The 27,164-nt window shown below is 37.9% G+C and overlaps 1 protein-coding gene across 9 annotated transcripts in view; it reads left to right on the top strand.

The window, feature by feature from the left end:
• PSD3 (pleckstrin and Sec7 domain containing 3) overlaps positions 1-27,164 on the top strand; it is a 586,658-nt gene that overhangs the window by 348,434 nt on the left and 211,060 nt on the right. Inside the window, exon 1 of one of the 9 annotated variants that reach the window (XM_078069545.1) lies at positions 7,715-8,076. The exons of the other annotated variants lie outside the window; for them this stretch is intronic. Coding sequence (XP_077925671.1) covers positions 7,918-8,076 — 159 coding nt within the window. The 5' untranslated portion in view covers positions 7,715-7,917. Of the gene's footprint in view, positions 1-7,714; positions 8,077-27,164 lie in introns of those variants that run through there. 9 annotated transcript variants of the gene reach the window in all.

Here is a 27,164-nt window from a genome sequence, read left to right as displayed (position 1 = left end):
CTAACACTCTGTGTTCCATTCTTTTCTTTAATTGGAATTGCTGATTGAGAAGTTAAAATAATATCCATGTAGTCTGAGCAGTTTGGTTTATTGTCCTTTTGAAAATAAAAGCCACAGATAGATTTGGAAACAGAAAATGGCCCCAAATTAACAATTTTTGCAGTTCCTTTTTTGACTAATATAACTATGGCTACTGCTATTATGCTATAGTTGTTTAGACCGTTGGTCCCTCTTCTTCCTGTTTATCCTTCAGATTCCATCTCATCATCAGCTTCCTCAGGGAAGCCTTCCTAGACTTCTTAAGACCAGCTCAGAACCTGATGGAGACTCAGAGTACCTTGTGCTTCTCCTCAAATCAGTGGCACAGTTACTGTTTTCCATTTGCTTGTGGGATTATTTGATTATTTACTAATTAATCATTCTGGAGCTAATGTCTAGCTCCATGTAGACTCAGTAGGAGCAGGAACCTGTCTGGTTTTGTTAATATTCTGTTCCTAGTGCCTAACATAGTGAATGAAGGAAATTATAGTGGTGAGTAGAATTAAACAGGTCTTTTGTCTTTAGCACGATAGAGCTTACAGTTACTCTTATGTAACACTATTTTTGGTGAAATTAAATATGACTTGAAATTATTAAGACTAATAGAAACTGATAATGTGACTCAAACTACCAAGCAGACTAATCAAAGAAATGGAAAATGAAATTCTTTGGTTTGTAAGGATTTTCTGAAAGAGAGGCAGCAAAAAGTGGTGCTCTCTCTGTATAAATCCTGTTTTTGTTGTTGTTGTTGTTGTTTTGGAAAAAAATGAAAGTAAAGTCATGTACTTTGGTTAGCATTATTTTTTACTCAAGAGAATAATTTGTCTTTGGTGTGAAGTTCTGCAAGGGCAGCAATCTCTGACTATTTTTCTTTTCTCCCGGACATTGTGCCTGGCATGTGTAAGGCACTTAGGGAATATTTTTTGAATCAACACTAAATGTTATAAAGAGATTATTGTGGGTGGGTTTATTGGATTAGCTTCTGGAACAGAATATTTTCTCAGCACTTACCATCCCATCTATAATTATTGGTTTACTTCCTAGAAGAACATCTTTAGGGCTCTGAAATGATAACCATTTTAGCGTTTGCATTTTGTGTGTATTTGGAGGTAGAATGAAGAATACCTTCTTGTGGCACAGAAAGAAAAATTTGTAGTGTCTCAGGTATACATGCTAGGTTTTTCTAGCATCCTAGAAGGCCTGGGCTGAATGTGACAGTGGTATACAAAATTATGTCTTATGAATACATGGATGAAGCCTTCCTTCTGTAATTTCCTGTACTTCTAAATAGCAAATCTAATATTTGACCCTTGTTTAAACGTTTTACATCACTGGATTTGGTTTTATGAGGGCAATGTGATGTTTTTTCAAGTTTGGAACTATTTCACGCTTACAGGGTGTTTTTCCCCCCCTCAAGAATGTTATTTAATTTTAAATGTAAGAAGGTTCTATTTAAAGATTTTTTTCCCCATCCTGTTGCTTTGTATGAGGAACAGATGGAACTAAAGCATGTGATAATAGAGGCAAGATTGAGGGCTGCTAGAGTGAGGTAATATGTCTTCATAGGTTGAACAAGTCATAGGGATTTTGACTTCCAACTACCAATTACTGAAGACAGTGGTTATTCATTAAAATTAAACTGAGTTTACTTTTTAGATAATGAACTATGACTCAAAGAAATCCGTAGCCCCACTGCTAGACAATACTTCTCACTTTTGTACACAGCTGAAATGTGTAAAGATAAGCATTATCAGACCTTTAGGAAAGGGACAGTGGACAAAGGGAAGGGGCTATGAAACTTGCTCATTAGGCCGAGATTGAAGGATAAAGGGACCAGAGAGCAGGTTCAGTGTCTATTTGTGGAGAAATTGTCTGGGTCCCAATTTGGAAAATAGTCTTGAGGTGTGTCCAATCCATTAAAGTAGTAGATTGGTGGGGTGCCTGGGTGGCTCAGTCGTTAAGCGTCTGCCTTCAGCTCAGGTCATGATCCCAGGGTTCTGGGATCGAGCCCCACATCGGGCTCCATGCTCCGCAGGAAGCCTGCCTCTCCCTCTCTCACTCCCACTGCTTGTGTTCCCTCTCTCACTGTGTCTGTCTCTGTCAAATAAATAAATAAAAAATCTTTAAAAAAAATAAAAAATAAAAAATAAAGTAGTAGATTGGTGACACATGGCAACAGAATTCCAGTTCAGACTGTCGGCACAGATGTCCGGCAGGTGAGCCTGCATGAGGCCTCATGTGGTCAGACCACCTGTGGATTGGGATTTAGTCCTGGGGTGTAGAGCACAAGGAGAATCCAGGCTAATCACCATTTGCTAGGGTTCAGAATGGGTCCCCATATTGGAAAAGTACCAGAATTATGGGAAAGCCTGGAAGAAGACAGGAAAATAAAGCAGGGAATAAGTTTTTATCAAATGTCTCTGTTTTATTATTTGAAGTTCTTTGTTGTTTTTATGTACTTTCAATGACTACATTGTCCTCTAGAAGGTTAACTAATTTTGCGATCATGTTGCTGTATAGAAAGGAATAGCCCCCAGAGAATGGGAGGATACATACCTTACTCTTGCCACATCAGCAACAGGAAGCTGTCACACATTTTCCTGGACCCTAAGACTAGTTCCTAAGCTGTTGGCAGAGTTGATTTTTCAAGTCTTCCCTAAAGTTATTATATGAGTGGCTGGGTTCCATTTCACTTCTGGAGTCAGTCTTCCTGTAGTGAATTTTCCATTTCAAGGTAACCATTTCAAGCCTTATTGCAGTCTGAAAAAAATGTAGGGCCGTGGAATCCTTAGCTTTCAAGAAGCAAACAGCACAGGAGAAAAACATCTTTTGTTAGATATTAGGAAACCTGGACACAAGTCTCAGTTCTGTCACTTATTAGTTATGAGATCCTGGACAAGTCACTTCATGTTTCTGGGTCACAGAAATCTTCACCTGTGAAATGAAGAGATTGAAGGTGATTTTTCTAAGGTCCCTTCCAGCTCTGCCAATGAGATTAAATCCAAATGAATGGCCTAGAAGAAAACCACTCATTAGCACCTTTATGGTGCCAGCACTAGCACCAATATTGAAGATGTGGGGCCACATGACAGTCGTGGCCAGAGAGCCTCAGTGAGCACCTGACCTCTGACTCCCAGATCAGCATGCTGTCGCTTTACTATCTTTTATACAAGACACTGTGTTCTAAAGAACCTAGGGAAAGCCATGAGATCCTTGTATATTAAGTGAATATGACATCCACCATTTGTTCTGTTCTGAAAATAAAGTGAGCTGGTTTCCTCTTGCCATCTCATGCCTCTCCCCCTAGCCCTTCTATGTATCATGTTAATAATTGTACCTCTGGGCAGTTGGTATTTAGAATTCATTACCACTTTGGCTTCTCTCCAGAGTTCATCACTCAGTCTTTATCTTTTTCTGCTTGTGATTCCATGACATTTTCTTAGAGGGGAAAGAAGCATCTGCCTAGATACCACTGATGTTCTCTTCTGTATCTCATTTGGGGTCTACAGTCTTCAGTTAATTGATCTTTCAAAGGTATCCACCATTATAATTATGGTAATAGAATTTCCTGTTTTTTCTACCCCTCACCCCCAGCTGACTATGGGCTGCCTAAAGTTAGGGGCCTCGTGCTGATGTTGTATGTATATATCCCCAGCACCTGGTAGGCACACGTGAACAAGGTATTAAATTGGATTAGTTTCTCTGGGACTCTGCCTATGGAAAGGCTTAGAGAGTTTTTCTGCTACCCATTAACTGGGGCACTTTTTTAGCCAGCCTTTTAGGGTTTATGTACTAAATAGTATCCTAAGTCAGAAAGCATCAGAAGCTGAAGTACCAATTTTCAGACTTTCAGTTAATTTACTTGCATAATTAAATTTCCCTTACAATTTCTATTTCATGTGGAAGTCACCTTTATTTTCTGTGAAAGCTTTTATGGAAAGTTATTTTGAAGTTCTAAATAGCTGCTGCTCTCCAGGAGGCCTGCCTTTACTTTATAGCAAGCAGGCTGTCTGTGTACAGGCTGAAGTCTAAGGACAGTCAAGCCCACTGAGAGCAGGATGGGGCAGCACAGGGTGTTTTGATAAGTCTTTGAAGTGATTCATATTGAATCTAGTTGCAACCCCCATAAATACCTAACATGATGACTGTGGAAGATATGAAATAAATGCAAGAAAAGGAAAATAAGACCTGTTCAGAAAAACAGTTGGAAAACCGTATTGTTTAAATACTGTTTAAGATGTGGCGTATTACAGGCATATTCACTGCATCCTTATTTATGGTAGCAAAGACTGTAAACAAAATGTCCAGTGCTAAGACCCTGATAACATATGATACCTCAGCACACTGGAATACTATGTAGCTATTAACAAGAGTGAGGTAGCTTTGTGCTGATGGAGAAGGATCTTGAAAAGGGAAAAAAGCAAGAAACAAAAAGAATATATAGCATGCTTTCATTATAGCCCCTAAGACGGAAAAGGACACAACATACACATACTCACACATATAGTGTAGATGGATGGCTTATCTCTGGAAGGATGCATGGGAAACTGGCAATCGTGCTTTTTTCTTGGCAGAGGACTGGGAAACTGGTGTGGGAGGGAACTTAAATTCCTTCCCTTAAAACTGCATACTCTTTTGTACCATTAGGAAAGAAATTGTGTATTAACTGTATTCATTTTTCAGAAAAAAATTATGCTGAATTTTCTTAGAAAGTTTAACAACATGAAATGCAGTAGAGAAGGGAAGCTTACTGTGTATTTAAGGAGTTTAATTATTCAGCAAATAGTCATTGAGCTCCTGCTCTCTACCAAGTACTGTTGTAGGCTCTGAATGTCAGATGACTTCAGACAGCAGTGAGCACTGTAAAGACCAGGAGATAGCAGTTATGATGGAGAATGACTGGGGTGGAGGGTAGGGGCTCTTTTAGGAAGCATGACAGAGAAAGTCTCTTGGAACAAGTAGCAGCTGAACTGAACCCTGAATGATGAGAAGCCGGCTATGTGGAGGATCAGGGTAGAGCAACAGAGTTCCAGGTGGGAGGACAGCAAATAGGAAGTAATTGAGGAGAGCTACAGTAAGGAGCTGAGCTTGTGTTTGTGTGTGGGTTGAGTGAAAGCTGCAGTGCAGTGTGTACTGCACTGGAATGGAGAGACAGGCCTGACTGAAGGAAAGAGTGGTACTGGGAAGCGGTGGGAGTTAAGTGTAGGTCAATGGGACGCGGCCACACCACTGACCCTGAGTGCTAGGGGCCCTGCCAGCGTGTCCACGTACCTCTTGGCCAACATGCTCAGTTAGGCTCAGACAGGCTCATCCATTGCTGACTCTTAGAGTACTAGAGGCTTTGCAGCGGTTCTCTTTACTCTGTCCAGACGGAAGTGTGGAACAGAAAATAGAGGGGAGGCACAGGAGGAGACTTTTCTCTCCCTGACTTGCAGAAAGATTTATTCTAGGTTTAAAGAGGAAAGGGCCGATGTAAACAGCCATAGTTTGTGGAAGACAGTGTGGTTGGTGGTATGGTTTAAAGTGAGGGTTGGAATGCTGGCTCTGTGCTAGCTCCCTGAACTGACCTCGCTCATCTATAAAGTGGTAGGGATTGTAATGTCACCTCAGCCCACTTCACAAAATTGTCAAGTTGAGAATCAAAATGAGATAACAAATGTTACTTCTATAAAGTAGTAGTATAAGGTGTTAAATAGATGAAAATTGTTACTAATAATGTCATTACAGGAGTAGTACTGTCATTTGGGCAGTCTGTGGGTAAAGATAGAATATTTCTGCTAAACAGAAATCAAGTTGTAGATCAGAATCCATTTCTGTACATACTAGCACATGGTTTTCATTCTTTTTATGTAACCTTTTTGGTGGAGAAAAGGAAATTCAGTTCGTCAGGAGACATATTCTGACTCCTTATTACGGTGACCAGCAAATATCCAAAAGACATGTTTCTTTTAAACCAGTGCTCTGTATTTATAACCATGCTGAGGCGGGGGCTCTGTCTTTTACACAGTACTTTTTGAATTTTTATCTTGCCTCTGCTAGTAGTTCCTTCATGGGTTCTACCTCAGGCTTATTTGTGTTAAATGAAGATATTTCCCTATATAATCATCATATACTTAAATTTGAATTGTGCAGATTTAATGGTCAGCTTTATCATAATGTTAGAGCACTTCTTTTTATGCCTTTAGAACATGCTTTGTAATATGTGGGGTCACTACTTTTTTTTTTTTTCTTTACTTTATAGAACAGTTATGCAATAGCTTCAAATTACCTGGGAAGAGAGGAAAATTTACCACAAAGTAGCCAAAATGATGTTATAGACTCTAAAATCAATTAATTCTTAGAGGAGATCCCCAAGATCTTCTAAAAAGCTATCATCTATTATTATTTTAGACAAAATTCTATCAAAAATTAATTTCTCTTTTCGTTTATGACAGAGTGGAAGTATCAAGTGCTTCAAAGATAAGAGACGGAAAGTAAAGAAGTCTAGAGGAGGGTGGGAGGAAGCCCCTGACCTGAGGGTGAAACAAAACCCCAAGTCCAAATATCACTTTTTCTGGGCTGATTGACAGTGGACAAACAGCCTGAACACTGTCTTAAGTAGTTCTCAAGCACATCGGTGCTTTGCCATATACTGTATAAAATTTGTAATCCTGAGCCATCAAGGAAAAGTTCCAACTTGAGGATTAGATCAGTTGAGGCACCACTCTCTTCCTAGATTGGCGTTTTACAAACTATTTTAAAATTTTGTTATTTATATTAACAATAAAACTTCTTTTATCTGGAGGTTATCTGGCTGACCCTCTCTCCACCCCTGAGATGCCAGATAAGTGAGGCATTACAATCCTGAGTGTTATACTCAAAACTGACTCTGTGTGTCAGGAACTAAAATTATCTGGTCTTCTAATAATGTCCAATTTGTAATACTTACTCAAAAGGTTGCATGTGTTCTTGTTCACTGACAGAGCATTTACAGCTCTTGGAAAAGCTTATTGCTTTTTATTGATTGAAATTGGTGTTATCGGTCTTACTCTAAGCCATATTTAAAATTAACATGTGCTAACTGACCAATTTTTTTTTTTTTAACTTTTTAGTATGATAGGAAGGTAGCATAACCTCTTTTTTATTCTGGATTTTTCATACAACCTGACACAATTCCTGTCTAAATATCTGGCTAATTACTCTAAGGTCATAATAAACATTTAATTCATCAGAAGGCAGTACAGTTTAAATTACTGCTAAACAATGTGTGGCCTGGGACAGGAAAGAGAGGAAAACAAATGATTGTTGGAGATGCCTTTGTGGCTACCATCTTTTTACTAGCCTGTAATTGATGAGCCTTTTGATTTCCATCCTTCTTCCCCTCCCCCCCTTTTGGAGATTTATCTCTGTTCCCACCCCACATGGTGCCTCACAGATTACTTGAGACTTTTATTTGTGGTATCTCTATTTTGTTGTTGACATTAATGAGCTTGCTGCACAATATCACAAGAGAAATGGTGTTGCTATTTGAAATGTTAATGAATAGCTTGCCTGGCCAATTGCCATTTGTTTCAGTGTGTGAATATGGAGCGTGTGTGTATGTGTGTGTGTGTGTGTGTGTGTGTGTAAAAGAGAGACGAGTAGCAGGGGTGGGATTGCATTTTTTTTCCTCTTTCGCAGCCAGTGACGTGAGCCGTGCCTGGAACAATCAGACTCGCTGCAAACAGGGTAGTTGAAGATGCTGGGGGAGGCAGCCTGGTGTTTCTTAAGCTAACGCAGATCTCCGCTCTCTGAGCTGCTCAGGCACAACCCGACAGAGTTCCTTCAGCATTAGAACCTTTCAGCGGTTGGAAAGTGCCTTTTTATTTCTCCAAACCTCTTCCCCGGTCAACCTGAAAAATGATTGGAGTGAATAGTGTTCAGAGTACCAGCAAGGTGCGGGTGAGGACCTCAGGTTCCGTGAAATACTCCCGGGAGGATTCTATCCGGCGGCAGTCCCACCGGTCAAAGTCTATGAAAATTTCTAACTCCTCAGAGTTTTCTGCTAAGGAAAGCAAGGTAAAGAAATACCATGTTAAACCGCATTGAAAATCTGATACAGTCTTTGCAAATGTCTAATGTGCAGTGACAGAATGAGAAAGTACGATAGATAAAATGGTTCTAAGATAATCAGGTGAGATCAGATGAGAGGGACGGTATCTGAACTCCAGATACAAAGATCGCTGTGGCATGGGTCAGTTTTATAAAGAGCCCGTTTGTGGAAGAGAAGGGTGAGGCAATGCTCAGAATGAGATGATTGTGGGAAAGTGCTGGTTGGCATATTGCTCTTGTTTTTAAGAAAGGTTGCCTTGACAAATAATTTGTCAGTGCAGTGTATTTTTAGAACATCAGGAATACAGAGACATTGTGTATGATTTTATCATTCAGTTAGTCCTCTTGCCTTCCCTTCCCTGCTCTGCCCACAATATATGGAGCTGATGTACAACAGTGACCTGGTCTTATTAAACTACATTCTTGCCTTGTACAGAGTCAATAGCCTCGCGTATATGTAATTGGGAAGATTTTCTTCTTTCATGTTTCTTACACATATGTGCTGGCTGTGCTGCCATTAATCGCTTGTCTTTTTGCGACATCTGTAGGATAATATTCTCTCTGTTCATATGAAATGTGAAGGGAGTGATTACGTAGTGAAATGGGCATTTACTACATGCAGCATATTCTTGAGATTCTTCCCACCACCATCTGTGTGAGCAGGGTACTCAGAAACACTCCCACTCCACAGGTTTAAAAATGGAATAATAGAATCATAGGATCCCAGAACTCTAAGGCTGGAGATGTAGATGATTATGATGGAGATTTCAGAGGTTTGATGATGCACAGAAAAAGCTCAAGGAGGTAGATCTCAGTGTCCTGTCTTCTCACAAGTTACATATCCAGACCCACTGAGAGTGACATTAGGCTTTCACCCTCCCACCTTTCACCTTCCCAGTCCCCTTCTATGGCATTTACATTGTTGAAAGACTTTGGCATTAGCAGATTCCCTTAAAAGTATGGCAGGGGTGGGGATGAAGGGGGCAAAATACTTTAATGTGACTTTAAGAAACATGCTGGCTTTCTGTCCACCCCCTTAGATTATGACACAGTGAGATCTAACCTCTTCAATCATTAGCAAATTTTCTAGCTAGAATGTCGTCAGATGTAGCTCTTTCCCCTTCAGTATTTTTTTTAAAAGCTGTAGCTTTGGGGAGAAACATGTGTCTTCACATGTCCTGTTCACATGTCATCTTCACAGTCCTGTCACTGTGACCTGCATGGTGAGACCTCCTGTGGTGTGCCGACTACTGTCTCCTGCTGTGATAGACCTGGATGGCTTATTTATTGTTAAATAGCTAAATGTATGTAAAATGTATGTGATTCTCAACATGGCTCTAAAATTGGCTCCTATTAGGAGTGCAAAGAAGCATCTTTAGATTTTGTTTTAACATGGATTTTACCTACACTATGCTGTCAAAGACTTTGGGAAATAAAAGGATCATCATCATCTACCAGCAATCCTGATGAATACAACTAGAATTATGGTTGTATACTGTAATTAATGTTGGAATCTAGCATAGATGTAAAATGAAAAGACTTTCTACTATCTTCTGTTTGTTACACAGTACAGGTTTTCTTATTTGATATTGCATCTATGCAAGAGAAAGCCAAGCATTTTTTTTTTAATATCACAAATATTACAAGGAGTGAACAATATAAAAGACCCCTGGTAGAATTGTAATCAATAGGCCGTCATATGGTACTTTGGAAATTATAGTCAAATTTTTTAAATTATATTTTTTAAGCATATGTGGTCTTTAAGTTCTGGAGTGTATATTTAAGAATGTATCCAAGTCCCCAATATCTCACAAGAGATATTTTTGTAGGATTATGTTGTCTTTTAAAATTGAACACCAGAAGGAGCTCATAGAAAATCATTAGAACAGGAAATTAGATAGATTGAACTTAATCTTTCACTAGCCATTTTTGTTCCCTAAATGAAGTTAACTGAATAACACTATAGACTTGTACCCTAAATATAGGGGACTGAATTATATTATAGATGCATAAATACGTATCAACACATATTTCTATCCATAGTATATACATTTTACTCCAGGAGTTAATAATCAGAATTCTTATTCACCAGTAGTCCTTTTTTAGCACTTAATGTTTCTTCCCACTAATCATGTAAATAACACTTTTTAATTATCTGACTCTTTATCCAAAATGAAAGATATCTAATCCAATGATTAGAAAAAATTCTTCCCCTAATCCCCTCCAAAAAGGTCAGGTGCTTGTGATATATGCTCCTGGGATTTAATTTTGTCTCTCTGGAACTCTCGTTCTTCCTAGAATAGGTGTATTAATTGTCCTTTGTCAGAGAGTTGGAGTTATAACATGTTTTGTATTCCTTGAAAGCTTTCATTTTTCACGTTTCTAACTTCTGTTTTGTTGTTTATTGAAAACATAATGGTTTAATTTAAATTTGATTCATCTGTTGTCCTCACTTTTTATCTGGTTTATTCATATTTGTTCTTCATTTGAAGCGGGTATTAAAGGACTTCTGAAAGGATTAGGTACTATTGCCTTTGATTTTAGCAAAATATCTTAAAAGCTTCCCTTGATCTAATCATTTTAAATTAAGAAAATTGAATTTTCTAATCCTTTGTGGTTCATTTTGACGTAGTTTAAAGAATGTTATTTGAACTACCAAAGTGCAGTCTATATGTTATTTTCTTTAAAACTTGATTTTCTGTATGGTCTTTTTTTTTTTTTTTCCTTTAAGGTATTTTAAATTATATTCTTTAGACCTCTGGATAGAATGTGGCTTTGTCCTTTTCTAGATAACATTGTTAATATCAAATTCTGAAGCAGATAAGATGAGTAGGACACATGTCAGTATGTTTTAGAAGAATATGCATTTTGTGGAGAACACATTCACTGTTCAAATGTATTAATTCTTACTTTGACTTAAGCTATTTATCAGTTAAGGGTCTGTTATTGGAAGAGTTACCAGTGAGGCTCCTGGCCATGAGGGGGCAGTGCAGACTTTCCTGCTGTCAGGCCCAGCTTGTTGCTCTGCCTTTGACAGAAGTAACATTTTGGAGTCAATTTCTTCAAAGGCAAATACTCCAGAATTTGGTGTGTAGTGTAAGAAATGTTGATTAGGCCTCAATTCTGCCTGGAATTTCCACATGTCTCCCATGGATTTAGTTAAATCTCAAATATAAATTATTTCGGTATTCCTTAGTTTTTAACTTGAGTAAGTCAATTATCGGTTTAAAACATAAATCTGTAAAAGTTCATGTTGATAATGTCACTTATTTCCTTCTTTATCTCTTGTCAGACTGCATTATATATTATAGATCAGGAAGATCTCAACTGATGCTTTTGTTTCATGTTGTTGTGGGTGAATATAACAAACATGGTTGAACTCTAGAGGCCTTTTTTTGAGGACTAGTATGAGGCTAGGATAAACCAACAGTTCTCTAGTTGATTATTGTATGGGTTCAAACAAATTGTTTAAAGCTATTATTTAATAATATGGCAAAGAAGTCAATTTCTCCAACGCTGAAATTTCAGAGTAAAACTTGTACTTTGGGTAGTGCAAAATGGAAAAAGTTGGCCATTTGCTCTCTGTGCCAGCGTATTGCATCCTGGTGGCCTAGCCTGGGTTTTGCTCCCTGTAATTAGCAATATGTGCCTAGACAGTCACTTCTCCTCCCTGGGACTCATCCATAAAATGCAGGGGTTGATAGAATGATAGCTTTGTTCTGAGCAATGTTAATTTTAGAAATCTTGCGGGGGTTGGTGGGGGTTATTTCCTCTGTAAAAGGAATCTCAAGACAGCTTGATTCAGGGAAGGTGAGTTTTATATGTATTTTGAATAAAACTTCCCGTGCTAGGAGATGTTAACCATAAACATGTTAAAGGGAAATGAAATGCCTAATTCATTGCTTTGTAAAACATGTTGCAATTGTGGTGAAAGGCCCCATCAACTCTATTCTCTCCATCCTGAATAAGCTTGCTTGTTATTTCTTTAGCATTGTTAGGTAAATGTTACTCATTTCCCCTTCTGTGAATCAAATCCATATACACAGGAACCTTAAAGATGTCATTACAATGCCCACTGCAATCTAAAGTTTTTCAGGAGAGGTTTGAGGATTTTTCTTATTCTTTACCAGATCCCTTTTGTGCTTTAGATTAAGGCTAGAGCCTGGGAAGGAGATTCTGGTCAAATGGCTCCTTTATATATGCGTATTCAAAAATGTATATCTCATATATTATGGGAAAAATCCTTAGTCATAATTTGGAAAAATTCCTGCAAATGTCTGTTTATATATATATTTTTTATTCTTAAATTGAAGCAGAACATCTTTTAATCTTGTAAATTCATCCTCACTTGGATCCTTGCAGGACAGTAGATTTAAACAATTGGGGTCGGAATTCAAGAACATCTCTCTGAACATCTTATAACCCTGGCACATGAGAGAATTAGGGAGGAAGTGTCTTTCACAAAGCAAATCTGATAGTGTAAAGATAAAAATAATTTTATCTCCAAAACCCTATTTTTCTTACTTTGGCTCTACTGTCTTCCCACTGGAGTCACTTCTTGTGTTCCAAGAAATTATACTTTTCCCTCAGGTGTGATTCTGCCAGACTAACAAATTTTGATGTTTTAATGTGGTCTTTACCCAAAGGAGATCTTAAGAAGAAACCTGGCTCCTTCTGGAAAGTATTTCTGCAGACTACATTATTATCAATAGCTGTTTAACTCAAGTCTTAAGACTTTAGTCAGCCTTGCCCCAAAATAGAAGCTTGTACTATCTTTGGATTTATTTTTAAATTATAAAGTTAGCAAAGTGATATTGGTTTTTATTGTTGGGCTTGGGTTTTTTTTCGATTCTCCTTCAAGCCCTAACCACCCCCAGAACCACCACCAGCTTGTTTCTGAATTTCTCAGATCCTGCCAGTACCTTTTCATGTAAATTAATACTTTTTTTCCCCTTAGATTATACAGATTTTGAGATGTTGAGCAAACTGTGCTCCTGATGAGATGACCCTTGTTGACCCTTGAATATAATTAAAAGCAGATCTTCATCATTTACCTATTTTCACTTGATTAAAGTGCCAGTAGAGTTGTGCTTGGCTTGAGTGTCTCTAAAATAACTCCCAGTGTCATACTGTGTTCTTGATCTGCTTCCTTATGCCTTTCTATTTGAAAACATTCTTCCAATGATGTATATAGCATACATGTATATAGCACCTATAGCAGGTGGTTCAGAGCTTCCATGTAATATTTGAACATTGTAAAGAAATTGCTGGCCCATGCCATCATTTTTGGCAAGCTAGTATAATACCCTTGTCAGAATCAAAGAAAAGGAAAAAAAAAATCTATGAAATATTAAGATGAGAGTTCAGGGAGGAAAAAAGAATCCTCTCATTTTTAAGAGTCTTTGTTGAAGCTCGAGGGAGGTTAGTACCATTATGATAACCTGAACTTAACCAGCTGGGAGCTCTAGTGTGGGAATATACATGGTGACCAGATGTCCTGATTTTCTAGGATGATGACTTTCCTTTATTGTATCCTGTTGTTAGATCATGCCTGGTTGCCTGGTTTATAATTCATGATTGCATTCAGTTTACGGACTAATAGGAGATTTTTGGAGAGTGTTTTTATTTACTCATCCATGGTGATGCAGAAACCATGAGGGGCTGGGCAAGATGGCTCTTCCTCAGTCATTTATCGTGAGAGTTACTCTTTTATCTTTGATTTTAATTAAGATTTTGGAGCATTATCTTAACCTTCAAGCAGATCACTTTTCATTGCTTTTTAAAAGCCAATCTTTCACATTCAATGGTACAACATTTGGTTTATTTGTGCATATAGATCATTTGATCTTTGTGGAATTTGTTTTTCTAGGTAGATTACTTGGAGTGTTTCATGTCAAAATTTTTAAGAAAGTACTGGCTGAGACTCAATTTTTATAGCCTGACTCATCTCATAACATAACACTGGTTGTAGCCTGCAGTTAAGTGTTAGAAGGCAGGATGATACCCAAGGCACTGGAGACATTCGTATACTGACTCATTATTACCAGATTCAAATCTGGTAAGCCAAGTTTTTGTTTGATTCTGGCAAATCAAAGAAGATTATATAGCTGTTCCATGCGGCACCTGGGTGCCTCAGTCGGTTAAACGTCTGCCTTCAGCCCAAGTCATGATCCCAGAGTCCTGGAATCAAGCCCGCATTGGGCTCCTTGCTCATCAGGAGCCTGCTTCTCCCTCTCCCTCTGCCTCTGCCTGCTGGTCCCCCTGTTAGTTCTCTCTCTCTGTCAAATAAATAAATAAAATATTTTAAAAAAAGATTATATAGCTGTTCCAGACATAATAATCCCCTTGCATCCAGGTGCAATTTAGGGGGGTCAGCTTCAACCTTGTAATTGAGAAATCTCCTGGATCATGCCAAGGTATTTATAGTAAGCAGTAGGACCTTCTCTAGACCCTGGAGCTCCTAGCAGCTAATGACAAGGGAATTCATGCCTATTGAGCTTTTTTATTAAAGTTTTCTTCTAAGATTTCCCAGTGTAAGTAAACTAGAAGGGTTGGGGTCTAGTTTGTTGAGTAGACTGAATAGGCAGACAGATATAGGAGAGTGCTTTGAGAGAAAAAGCTCTTACTGTCACTTAGAAGGACTGCTAAGGTACCAGCAGTGTACTGATTTATGACAATTCTCCCCAGAGAACTTTTTAAAGAATAGGTAAAATGGAAAGTCTCTCCAGAATACTTTAATTATGACTGGACAGTATTTTGAGGGGATTTTTGTATGTTTCATTAACCCCCTGCTGTGACCTCTTAACATTGTGATTAAGTGGTATTTATACACTGCAAAAGCATAACTCTTAAAATTAAAGATAACAATATGCTTTTCTCTCCATGCCTATGTAAACCTCACTGAAATGACAGTGGAACTCCTAGATTTTGAAGTACACAGATTGAGACCTGATGCCCTCAAGCTGTCAAAAAAATTTGGAAGATGGAAAGCTTACCAGACTTGTTAACTATTTACCACTCCAGAGAAAGCCAAAACCCAAGTGTCTGCAGACCTGGAAGCCAAGGAAAGATGACTGATTTTCCCCATAGAACACAAGAGAGGTCTAGGAATTGGAAGCACTGATTACACCTAAGGACAGTAGGTCGAAAAAAGAAGATCTCTTTAAAGGTTCTAAATTAGTAACTAGACACTCTCAATGCCCTCCCTACTTTGTAGAGCCAAATGCTCCTCATCTTCTGCAACTCCTGTCTGGGAAGATTAACCCCAAAACTGGACTTTGGAAATCAGGTCAGTTGAGGCCAGTAGTGAGATTCCCACATTGAAAATAGCAAAACTAAGTGAAAAGTACATACATTTCACAATGGGCAGGCTCTTCCTTTCTCCTCACCCATGTACTTTTTCTTAGTTACTTAAAGAAGAGGAGGCTTGGAATCCAATAAACAGGAAATCTAATAGCAGAGAGGCAGAGGAAAGCCTCAGGATGATGATAAAGAGAAGCCCTAGGACATCAGCTATGCAGGAGATAGAAACCAACCAGTTTAGATTAGAGTGAGAGAATAGAGAATTCCAAGGATGCTTCCAACAGTGTCACTGAGAGAATATGTGAAATGTTAGACTATATGGAGAGGAGAGTCACGGTTCTTTTGGAAAATGTGGAGATGAATTAGAGATAAGCTTTTGAAAATGAAGTAAACAACAACAAAATGAGGTAATAACTCCAGAGAAGACAAAAAGCAAATGAAACAGAGTGCATACATAGCTCAGGGGTGAATTATATCTACACAGTCATAATAATGTAAGCACTAAAAATTGATGTAACGTTAAATTGTGATTGTGATATAATTTTAGTGGAAGGATTGGGGTGCAGGAGGGGAGAGAGAATGAGAGTCAGCTGTTGGTATGTGTGAGTGAGAAAGAGAAGAGAGAAAGAGAAGTGCCCTTTTTCCAGAGGTCCATAGGTAAAAGTCAGTTGGTCATACTGAAAATACAAAAAAACAAAAGGAGTTGAAAGAGATTACTTCTGGGCAGCAAGAATCAAGAGGTAAATCAAGGGATTGTTTTTGTTTGTTTGTTTGTTTTAAAGATTTTATTTATTTATTTGACAGAGAGAGACACAGCGAGAGAGGGAACACAAGCAGGGGGAGTGGGAGAGGGAGAAGCAGGCTCCCCGCAGAGCAGGGAGCCTGATGTGGGACTTGATCCCAGGACTCTGGGATCATGACCTGAGCTGAAGGCAGTCGCTTAACCGACGGAGCCACCCAGGCTCCCTAAATCAAGGGATTGTTATATTAATTATATGCCTTTTAGTAATTGTTTATTATAAAAATTATATACATGTATGGACTTGTTAAGCTTTTAAAAATGAATAGAAAATAGCATATATATGTGCATATGAGACTGGAATAATTTTCAGTGACTAGAATGGTTTGTGTAGAAAAGCAGGCTAGAAGAGTTGGTGGCAGAGTAGGATGACACTGGGCTTGTCTCATCCCATGAGTATAGCTAGATAACTATCAGATTATCCTACATACTCGAGAAATCAATCTGAATACTGGCAGAACAAACTTCACAACTAAAGGTAGAGAAGAGCCCACATCAAAGAAGGTAAGAAGTGTGGATACACAGTTTGGAAGAGAAATGGAGCATGGCTCCTGTGGTAGGGAGGGAGCTGCGATCATGGAGAAGGGCTAGAGGCAGACAAGCACATAGGAGAGCTCACAAGGAAAACGAATCCCCATAGTAATTGGCTTGGAAAGTAAGAGGTCCCAAATTTTGTGAGTTCTTGCAAACAGTGGGGCTTAAAGCCTAGAGTTTTAAAGGTCAGCATGTGTGGCTCTGGGAGAGCTCAGAGGACATTGGGACTGCTCTTGGGGAGAAGGCAAGCAAACAACCTGCAGACATGCAGTGTGGAAATAGCAATCTGAAGAGCACCTGGGGCATACAGTGGGGAGGTTATTTGCTCATCTCTTGGAGCTCATCCCAGGGAGAGAGCATTCACAGAGACCCATCCAGTTCCCAAAAAGGTACTGGTAGGCATTATTTCCCTCCCTTCAGCATAAGCACAGGGCCACCTGGGAGAACCAACACAGCACCAACACTCGCTCCCTAACTTGCTTACACCAAGTCCCACCCCCACGCTCTGGTAGAACAGCCCCTCCCAGTCTTGCCTCAGTCCCAGCACATCACCCCTTCCCCCAGAAGACAGGTCCAAACCCTTGCTGACCTCACATCTCCTGATGTGGGAGTTTTGTGGGGCCTTGGTTCTAGTGGCAGTGGTGACAGGTCTCATTTCACAAGTAGACCAGAACATGCCTAGTTAAAAATGCGCCGCATTCAGGCCAAGGAACAAACACTGCCCACAACAGTCAAAGAGACTCCACAGACAACTGGCCTCAAGGATAAAGCCACCAGGACACAAAAGCAGAGCACAAGTAGCACACATTGAAGACATTTCCAGAAGCACCAGGGTCTAAGCAACAGGGGACACTACTCAGCAAGGCACTACAGGACCTCTTTTTCATGAGGCCATTACCTTCAAGAAAAGGAGATACAGCTGACTTTCATAACACACAGAAACAGACACAGAGATTTAAACAAAATCAGAAGATAGAGAAATCTATCCCAAATGAAAGAACAGGACAAGGCCATAGCCAGGTATCTAAGTGAAACAGATATAAGTAACATGCCTGATAGAGAATTTGAAGTAATGATGATAAGGATACTCACCAGACTTGAGGAAAGAGTGGAAGACATGCGTGAGACCCTTAACACAGAGATAAGGAATAATATAGCATAGATAAAAGGCTCAATAAATGAAATGAGAAGCACACTTGATGCAACAAACAGCACAATGGAAGAGGCAGAGGAACAAATTAGTGACTTAGAAGACAGAGTAATGGAAATTAAGCCAACCAAAAGAGAAAAAAAGAATTATGCAAAATGAAAATAGATTTAGGGAACTCAGTGACTCCATTTGTAGCAACATTTCTATTATAAGAGTCCCAGAAGAAGAGAGACAAAAAGGGGCAGAAAATTTATTTGAAGAAATAATAGCTGAAAACTTCCCTCATTTAGGGAAGGAAACAGACACCAGATCCAGGAGGCACAGAGAACTCCATCAAAATCAACAAAAGCAGATCCTCACCAAGACATATTGTAATCAAATTGGCAAAATACAGTGATAAAAAATTTTAAAAGCAGCAAGACAAAAGAAGACAGTAACTCACAAAGGAAAACGCATAAGGCTAGCAGGGGATTTTTCAGCAGAAACTTTAAAAGCCAGAACGGAACAACATAATATATTCGAAGTGCTTAATGGGAAAAATCTGCAGCCAAGAATACTCTATCCAGCAAGGCTGTCATACAGAATAGAAGGAGAGATAGAGAGTTTCCCAGACAGATGAAAATTAAAGGAGCTTGTGACCACTAAATCAGCCATGCAAGAAATATTTTATTATATTTAAATTCAAGTTAGTTAACATAGAGTGTAATATTGGTTTCAAGAGTATAATTTAGTGATTCATTGCTTACATATAACACCCACTGCTCATCCCAACAAATGCTGTCTATACCCATCACCCATTTAGCCCAATTCCCCCCACCAGCTTCCCCTACAGCAACCCTCAGTTTGCCTGGTTTGCCTCCTTCTCTGTTTTGTCTTATTTTATTTTTCCTTCCCTTCCCTTGTGGTCATCTGCTTTGTTTCCAAAATTCCACATATGAGTGAAATCATATGGTGTTTGTCTTACTCTGACTGACTTATTTTGCTTAGCATAATACACTCTAGTTCCATCCAGCCATGCAAGAAATATTAAAGGGGACTCTTTGAGTGAGAAGGAGAAAGTGACAGTATAAAGGTAGGAAACACAAAAGCAATAAAAATAAATACTTCTGTAAAAAATCAGTCATGGAACTCACAAAATAAAAGTACATAAACCTAAAGTGCGGGGAGGAGTAAAGAATGAGTTCAAACCTAAATGACCATCAACTTAATATAGATTGCTATATGCAAAAGAGGTTATATACAAACCTAATAATAACCATATATCAAAACCCCCTAATAAACATGCAAAGAATAAAGAGAAAGAAATCCAAATATATCACTAAAGAAAATAACCCATGAAAGAAAGAAAAGAAAGGATCAGAGAAAATATTAAGAAACAACCACAAAACAAATAATAAAACAATAAATACATATCTATCAATAATTACTTTGAATGTAAATGGACTAAATGCTCCAATCAAAGACAGTGGATAAAAACACAATACCCATCTATATGCTGCTTACAAGAGACTCATTTCAGACTCAAAGACACCTGCAGATTGAAATTGAGGGGATGGAGAAACATCTGTCATGTAAATAGTTTTCAAAAGAAAGCTGGAGTAGTAATACTTATAATAGACAAAATAGACTTTAAAACAAAGACTTTAACAAGAGACAAAAAAGGACACTATATAATCATTAAGGGACAATCCAAAAAGAAGATATGATAATTGTAAATATTTACACACTCAATATAGGAGCACCCAAATACATAAAATAGTTAATAACACACATAAAGGAACTAATCGATAATATAATAGTAGGAGACTTTAACACCCCACTTTATATCAAAGTACAGATCATCTAAACAAAATCAAGAGGGAAACAATGGCTTTAAATGACACACTGGAACAGATGGATTTAACAGATATATTCAGAACATTCCATCCTAAAGCAGCAGAATATACATTATTTTCAAGTGCACATGGAACATTTGCTAGAATAGATCACATATTAGCCCACAAAACAAACCTCAACAAATTCAAGATGGAAGGCATGCTACATATGTTTTCTGACTAAAATGTAGTAGAAGTCAGACACAAGAAAAAAATCTAGAAAGACCACAAATACATGGAGGTTAAATAACGTCCTACTAAACAATGAATGGTAGAAGTCAGACACAAGATAGTAGAAGTCAGACACAAGAAAAAAATCTAGAAAGACCACAAATACATGGAGGTTAAATAACATCCTACTAAACAGACACAAGTCAGACACAAGAAAAAAATCTAGAAAGACCACATAGCATAATACACTCTAGTTCCATCCAGCCATGCAAGAAATATTAAAGGGGACTCTTTGAGTGAAGTCAGACACAAGAAAAAAATCTAGAAAGACCACAAATACATGGAGGTTAAATAACATCCTACTAAACAATGAATGGGTCAACCAGGAAATAAAAGAAGCAATTAAAAAGTACATGGAAACAAATGAAAATGAAAACACAACAGTCCAGAACCTCTGGGATATAGTAAAAGTTGTTCCAAGAGGGAAGTTTATAGCAATACAGGCCCACCTCAAGAAGCAAGAAAAATTTCAAATAAACAACCTGACCTTACACCTGAAGGAGCTAGAAAAAGAAGAACAAACAAAACCTAAAACTAGCATAAGGAAAAAAATAATAAAGAATAGAACAGAAATAAATGAAATAGAAAGTAAAAAACCAAAGAACAGATCAAAAAATCAGGAGCTGGTTCTTTGAAAAGAATCAATAAAATTGATAAACCTCTAGCCAGACATATCAAGAAGGAAAGAGAAAGGACTCAAATAAATAAAATCACAAATGAAAGAGGAGAAACAACAACCAACACCACAGAAATACAAATAATTATAAGAGAATATTATAAAAACTATATGTCAACAAATTGGACAACCTAGAGGAAATGGATAAATTTCTAGAAACGTGTAAATTACCAAAACTGAGCAAGAGGAAATAGAAAATTTGAACAGACTGATAACCAGTAAAGAAACTGAGTACTCAAAAAATTCCCAACAAACAGAAATCCAGGACCAGATGGCTTCATAGGCAAATTCTACCAAACATTTAAAGAAGAGTTAATACCTAGTCTTCTGAAACTATTTCAAAAAATAGAAAAGGTTGGAAAAACTTCCAAATTCTATGAGGCCAACATTACCCCAATACTAAAACCAGATAAAGACACCACTAAAAAAGAGAAGTACAGGCCAGTATACCTGATGAACATAGATGCAGAAATCCTCAACAGAATACTAGCAAACCAAATCCAACAATACGTTTAAAAAATCATTCACCATGGGGTGCCTGGGTGGCTCAGTTGGTTAAGCGTCTGCCTTCAACTCAGGTCATGATCTCAGAGTCCTGGGATCAAGTCCCGCATCGGGCTCTCTGCTCAGCTGGGAAGCCTGCTTCTTCCTCTCCTCCCTGCTTGTGCTCTCTCTCACTATCTCTGTCACTATCTGTCTCTCTCGAATAAATAAAATCTTTAAAAAAAAAAAAAAAAATCATTCACCATGATCAAGTTGGATTTATTCCTGGGTTGCAAGGGTGGTTCAGTATTTGCGAATCCATCAACATGATACATCACCTCAGTAAGAGAAAGGCTAAGAACCATATATGACTATTTCAATATCTGCATAAAAGCATTTGACAAAGTATACAACATCCATTCATAATAAAAACCCTCAACAAAGTAGGGATAGAGGGAACATACCTCAATGTAATAAAGGCCTGATATGAAGCCCCACAGCCAGCATCATCCTAAATGGGGAAAACCTGAGATTTTCCCCTAAGGTCAGGAACAAGACAAGGATGTCCACTCTCACCGCTTTTATTCAACACTATACTAAAAGTTCTAGCCACAGCAATCAGACAACAAAAAGAAATAAAACGCATCCAAATTGGTAAGAAAGAAGTAAAACTTTTGCTATTTACAGATGACATCATACTCTAGATAGAAAACCCAAAAGACTCCACAAAAAAACTCTAGAATTGATAAACAAATTAGTCAGTCACAGGGTACAAAATCAACATACAATAATATGTTGCCTTTCTGTGCACTAATAATGAAGTAGCAGAAAGCAAAATTAAGAAAATAATCCCATTTACAGTTGTGCCAAAAATACCTAGGAATAAACCTAACCAAAGAGGTAAAAGATCTATACTCTGAAAGAAATTCAAGACAATGCAAAGAAATGAAAAGATATTCCATGCTCATGGATCGGAAAAACAAATATTGTTAAAATGTTTATACTACCTAAAGCAGTCTACAAATTTAATGCTATCTCTATGAAAATACCAAGAGCATTTTTCTAAAACTAGAACTAGAACAAAGAATCATAAAATTTGTGTGGAACCACCAAGGACCTCAAATAGCCAAAACAGTCTTGAAAAAGAAAAGCAAAGCTGATAGCATCCCAATTCTGGACTTCACGTAATATTACAGAGCTGTAATAATCAAATATATGGTAGTGACACCAAAGTCAACACCTAGATTAATAGAACAGAATAGAAAACCCAGAACTAAACCCATAACTATATGGTCAATTAATCTTTGACAACACAGGAAAGAATAGCCAGTGGGAAAAAGTCTTTTCAACAAATAGTGTTGGGAAAACTGGACAGCTACATACAAAAGAAAGAAACTGGACCTCTTTCTTGCACCATACACAAAAATAAGTTCAAAATGGATTAAAGACGTAAATGTGTGACCTGAAACCATAAACATCCCAAAAGAGAACACAGGGAATAACCTCTTTGACATTGGCCATAGCAATTTCTTTCTAGATATGTCTCCTGAGGCAGGGGAAACAAAAGCAAGAATAAAGTATTAGAACTACATCAAAATAATAGCTTCTGAGCAGGGGAGGAAATGGTCAACAAAACTAAAAAGCAGCCTATGGAATGGGAAAAGATATTTGCAAATGACATATCTGATAAAAGGTTAGTATCCAAAATATAAAGAACTTACACAACTCAACACCCAAGAAACAAGTAATCTATTTAAAAATGGGCAGAAGACATGAACAGGCTAACAGATACATGGAAAGATGCTTAACATCACTAATCCTCAGGGAAATGCACATGAAAACTACAATGAGATATCACGTCACACCTGTCAGAATGGCTAAAATCAACCACACACCAAACAACAGGTGTTGGTGAGAATGTGGAGAAAAAGGAACATTCATGCAGTGTTGGTTGGAATGCAAACTGGTGCAGCCACTGTGAAAGTATGGACATTTCTCAAAAAGTTAAAAATAGATCTACCCTTTGATCCAGCAATCCTACTACTGGGTATTTACCCAAAGAATAAAAAAACACCTTGCACCCCTATGTTTGTAACATTATTTACAATAGGGAAGATATGGAAGCAGCCCAAGTGTCCATCTATCGATGAATGTTTAAAGAAGCTGTGGTGCACATACACACACACATACACACGAAATTTTGCCTTTTGCAATGACATAAATGGAGCTAGAGAGTATAATGCAATGCAAAATAAGTCAGTCAGAGAAAGACAAATACCATATGATTTCACTGACAGTGGAATTAAGAAACAAATGAGCAAAGGGAAAAAGAGAGGGAGAGAGGAGTTAAGAAATTGATTCTTAATTATAGAGAAAAAACTGATGAGTACCAGAGGGTGAGGGGATGGGTTAAATAAGTGATGGGGATTAAGGAGTGCATTTGTTGTGATGAGTACTGGGTGACGTATGGATTGTTCAAAACTATATTTTACGCTTGAAACTAATGCAACACTAACTGGAATTATGTATGTTAACTAACTGGAATTACAAAGTTAAGATTTTTAAAAATTTAGGAAAGCATAACAAATTCGTGTATCTTAATTAACTTGTTTAGCAAATGCCAAAAAACAGAGACTACTTTTTTAAAAGTTACATCTTTCCCAAGACACTATATTTTAGCAGTTATGACACTAGATCATGTTCTGCTACTGGTCGCTGTCAAAATTTTCTGTCTGTAGTAAAAATGGTCATGAAAGACTGGTCCTCTCTTGGGAAACATTCCTTTATTTGAGATTGTCCTTGTTACTTATTTTTATGGAATGATGACAGTAGTAGATAGTGTTGTGGTTTGGTTTGTTTTTAAAAATTTATTTCCTCACTTGGCAAAATTTAAAACTTGGCAATTCCATGTGGGTTCCCAAAACCTCTTTAGAAAATTTTCCTGTTTATGAAATCCAAAAACCTGATAGTCACTAGATTAGATCATTTAATTTGGCTGTATTGATTGTTTTTGGATAAAATCTAGTTCCATTTGGTTTGTCTTTCCTTGCTTTGTCTAATCCACGGAAATGACAGAGAACAAATGCCATGCCTGGTGTTCTCTCTAAATGTCAGAGTCCCCTAATAATCATTACAAGCTTTTTGTAAAAGAAATCTGCATGTTACCCACCAAACAGTTTTTTAACTGTGTACATTAACTTTACCATCATGTCCATAATCCTTAAATAGTTGATCATTTTTCTCAGGTATTTAAACAATACTGCATGCAGTTTATAAAGAAGCTTAGAATTTGTTTTCCTTATGTTCTAAAATTATGAAGCATTTTTATTATGGTACAAGCCTGGCAGTTCTTTTTTTTTTTTAATCTTTTATTGTTATGTTAATCACCATACATTACATCATTAGTTTTTGATGTAGTGTTTCATGATTCATTGTTTGCTTATAACACCCAGTGCTCCATGCAGAACGTGCCCTCTTTAATACCCATCACCAGGCTAACCCATCCTCCCACCCCCCTCCCCTCTAGAACCCTCAGTTTGTTTTTCAGAGTCCACTGTCTCTCATGGTTTGTCTGCCCCTCCGAAGTTCCCCCCTTCATTTTTCCCTTACTACTATCTTCCTCTTTTTTTTAACATATAATGTATTATTTGTTTAAGAGGTACAGGTCTGTGATTCAACAGTCTTACACAATTCACAGCGCTCACCATAGCAATACCCTCCCCAATGTCTATCACCCAGCCACCCCATCCCTCCCACCCACCCCCCACTCCAGCAACCCTCAGTTTGTTTCCTGAGATTAAGAATTCCTCATATCAGTAAGGTCATATGATACATGTCTTTCTCTTATTTCGCTCAGCATAACACCCTCCAGTTCCATCCACGTCGTTGCAAATGGCAAGATCTCATTCCTTTTGATGGCTGCATAATATTCCATTGTATATATATACCACCTCTTCTTTATCCATTCATCTGTCGATGGACATCTTGGCTCTTTCCACAGTTTGGCTATTGTGGACATTGCTGCTATAAACATCGGGGTGCATGTACCCCTTTGGATCCCTACATTTGTATCTTTGGGGTAAATACCCAGTAGTGCAATTGCTGGATCGTAGGGTAGCTCTATTTTCAACTTTTTGAGGAACCTCCATACTGTTTTCCAGAGTGGCTGCACCAGCTTGCATTCCCACCAACAGTGTAGGAGCGTTCCCCTTTCTCCGCATCCCCGCCAACATCTGTCGTTTCCTGACTTATTAATTTTAGCCATTCTGACTGGTGTGAGGTGGTATCTCATTGAGGTTTTGATTTGGATTTCCCTGATGCCAAGCAATGTTGAGCACTTTTTCATGTGTCTGTTGGCCATTTGGATGTCTTCTTTGGAAAAATGTCTGTTCATGTCTTCTGCCCATTTCTTGATTGGATTCTTTGTTCTTTGGGTGTTGAGTTTGGTAAGTTCTTTATAGATTTTGGATACTAGCCCTTTATCTGATACGTCATTTGCAAATATCTTCTCCCATTCTGTCAGTTTTCTTTTGGTTTTGTTGATTGTTTCTTTTACTGTGCAAAAGCTTTTTATCTTGATGAAGTCCCGATAGTTCATTTTTGCCCTTGCTTCCCTTGCCTTTGGCGATGTTTCTAGGAAGAAGTTGCTCCAGCTGAGGTCGAAGAGGTTGCTGCCTGTGTTCTCCTTTAGGATTTTGATGGACTCCTGTCTCACATTGAGGTCTTTCAACCATTTTGAGTCTACTTTTGTGTGTGGTGTAAGGAAATGGTCCAGTTTCATTCTTCTGCATGTGGCTGTGCAATTTTCCCAACCCCATTTGTTGAAGAGACTGTCTTTTTTCCATTGGACATTCTTTCCTGCTTTGTCAAAGATGAATTGACATAAAGTTGAGGGTCCATTTCTGGACTCTCTCTTCTGTTCCATTGATCTATGTGTCTGTTTCTGTGCCAGTACCATACTGTCTTGATGATGACAGCTTTGTAATAGAGCTGGAAGTCCGGAATTGTGATGCCGCCAGCTTTGCTTTTCTTTTTCAACATTCCTCTGGCTATTCGAGGTCTTTTCTGGTTCCATACAAATTTTAGGATTATTTGTTCCATTTCTTTGAAAAAAGTGGATGGTATTTTGATGGGGATTGCATTGAATGTGTAGATTGCTCTAGGTAGCATTGACCTCTTCACAATATTTGTTCTTCCAATCCACGAGCATGGGACGTTTTTCCATTTCTTTGTGTCTTCTTCAATTTCTTTCGTGAGTATTTTATAGTTTTCTGAGTACAGATCCTTTGCCTCTTTGGTTAGATAAGCCTGGCAGTTCTTAACAATAAGGTTTACCAGCAGGAAGGTCTAACAACTGATTAGGGCAAGTATAATTCAGGACCTTCTTTGAAGTTACTGGTTATTGGTATATTTTTTCAAAAGAATGGCTTAGCTCTCCAAATCCAGACAAGTTTTTGATAAATTATAGTGCCAGAGGATTAGGATATAAGAATTAAAAGCAAAACCAGGAGATAATTATAAGTGTAATGAGTTTGAAAATCATGAATAGTCTGAACCAGGTCAGAAAATAGTTAAACATTTGCTGAAGAATATTTTGGAAGTTCATCATAACTCACATGGAAGAAGGTGGTGATTCACTAAGAACATAGTTACATTAACTTTTCCCAAGCTGTCTAGCTCTAAGGATTGTTATATTAAGTTACATCTATATAATGTTTTTGGATACTAGTTTTTAATTCCCACATTGGTTTGAAAATGGAGGGTCCTTTTAAAATATATGTTGCAGTCTTTCCATCTTTCATGAGAATCTCACTTAGTGAGAATACCTCTTCTACCTGAGATACATATCCTCTTTTAAGAGTGTTTTGACAGGGTCATGGCAAGTTCATTTGAGGAAGGACAAAGAAGAAAGTGTAGAGTAGTGAATAAAAACATGGGTTCTGGAGTCATAGTCCTATGTTTGAGTTCCAGTTTTGCCACTTACTAATAACTCTGTCACTAGGATAA

This window comes from Halichoerus grypus, chromosome 3 (genome assembly GCF_964656455.1).
Source record: "Halichoerus grypus chromosome 3, mHalGry1.hap1.1, whole genome shotgun sequence".
In the NCBI taxonomy this organism is placed as follows: Eukaryota; Metazoa; Chordata; class Mammalia; order Carnivora; family Phocidae; genus Halichoerus; species Halichoerus grypus.
Note: the sequence above shows the minus strand (reverse complement) of the source record. Positions and strands in the feature narration are given on the sequence as shown.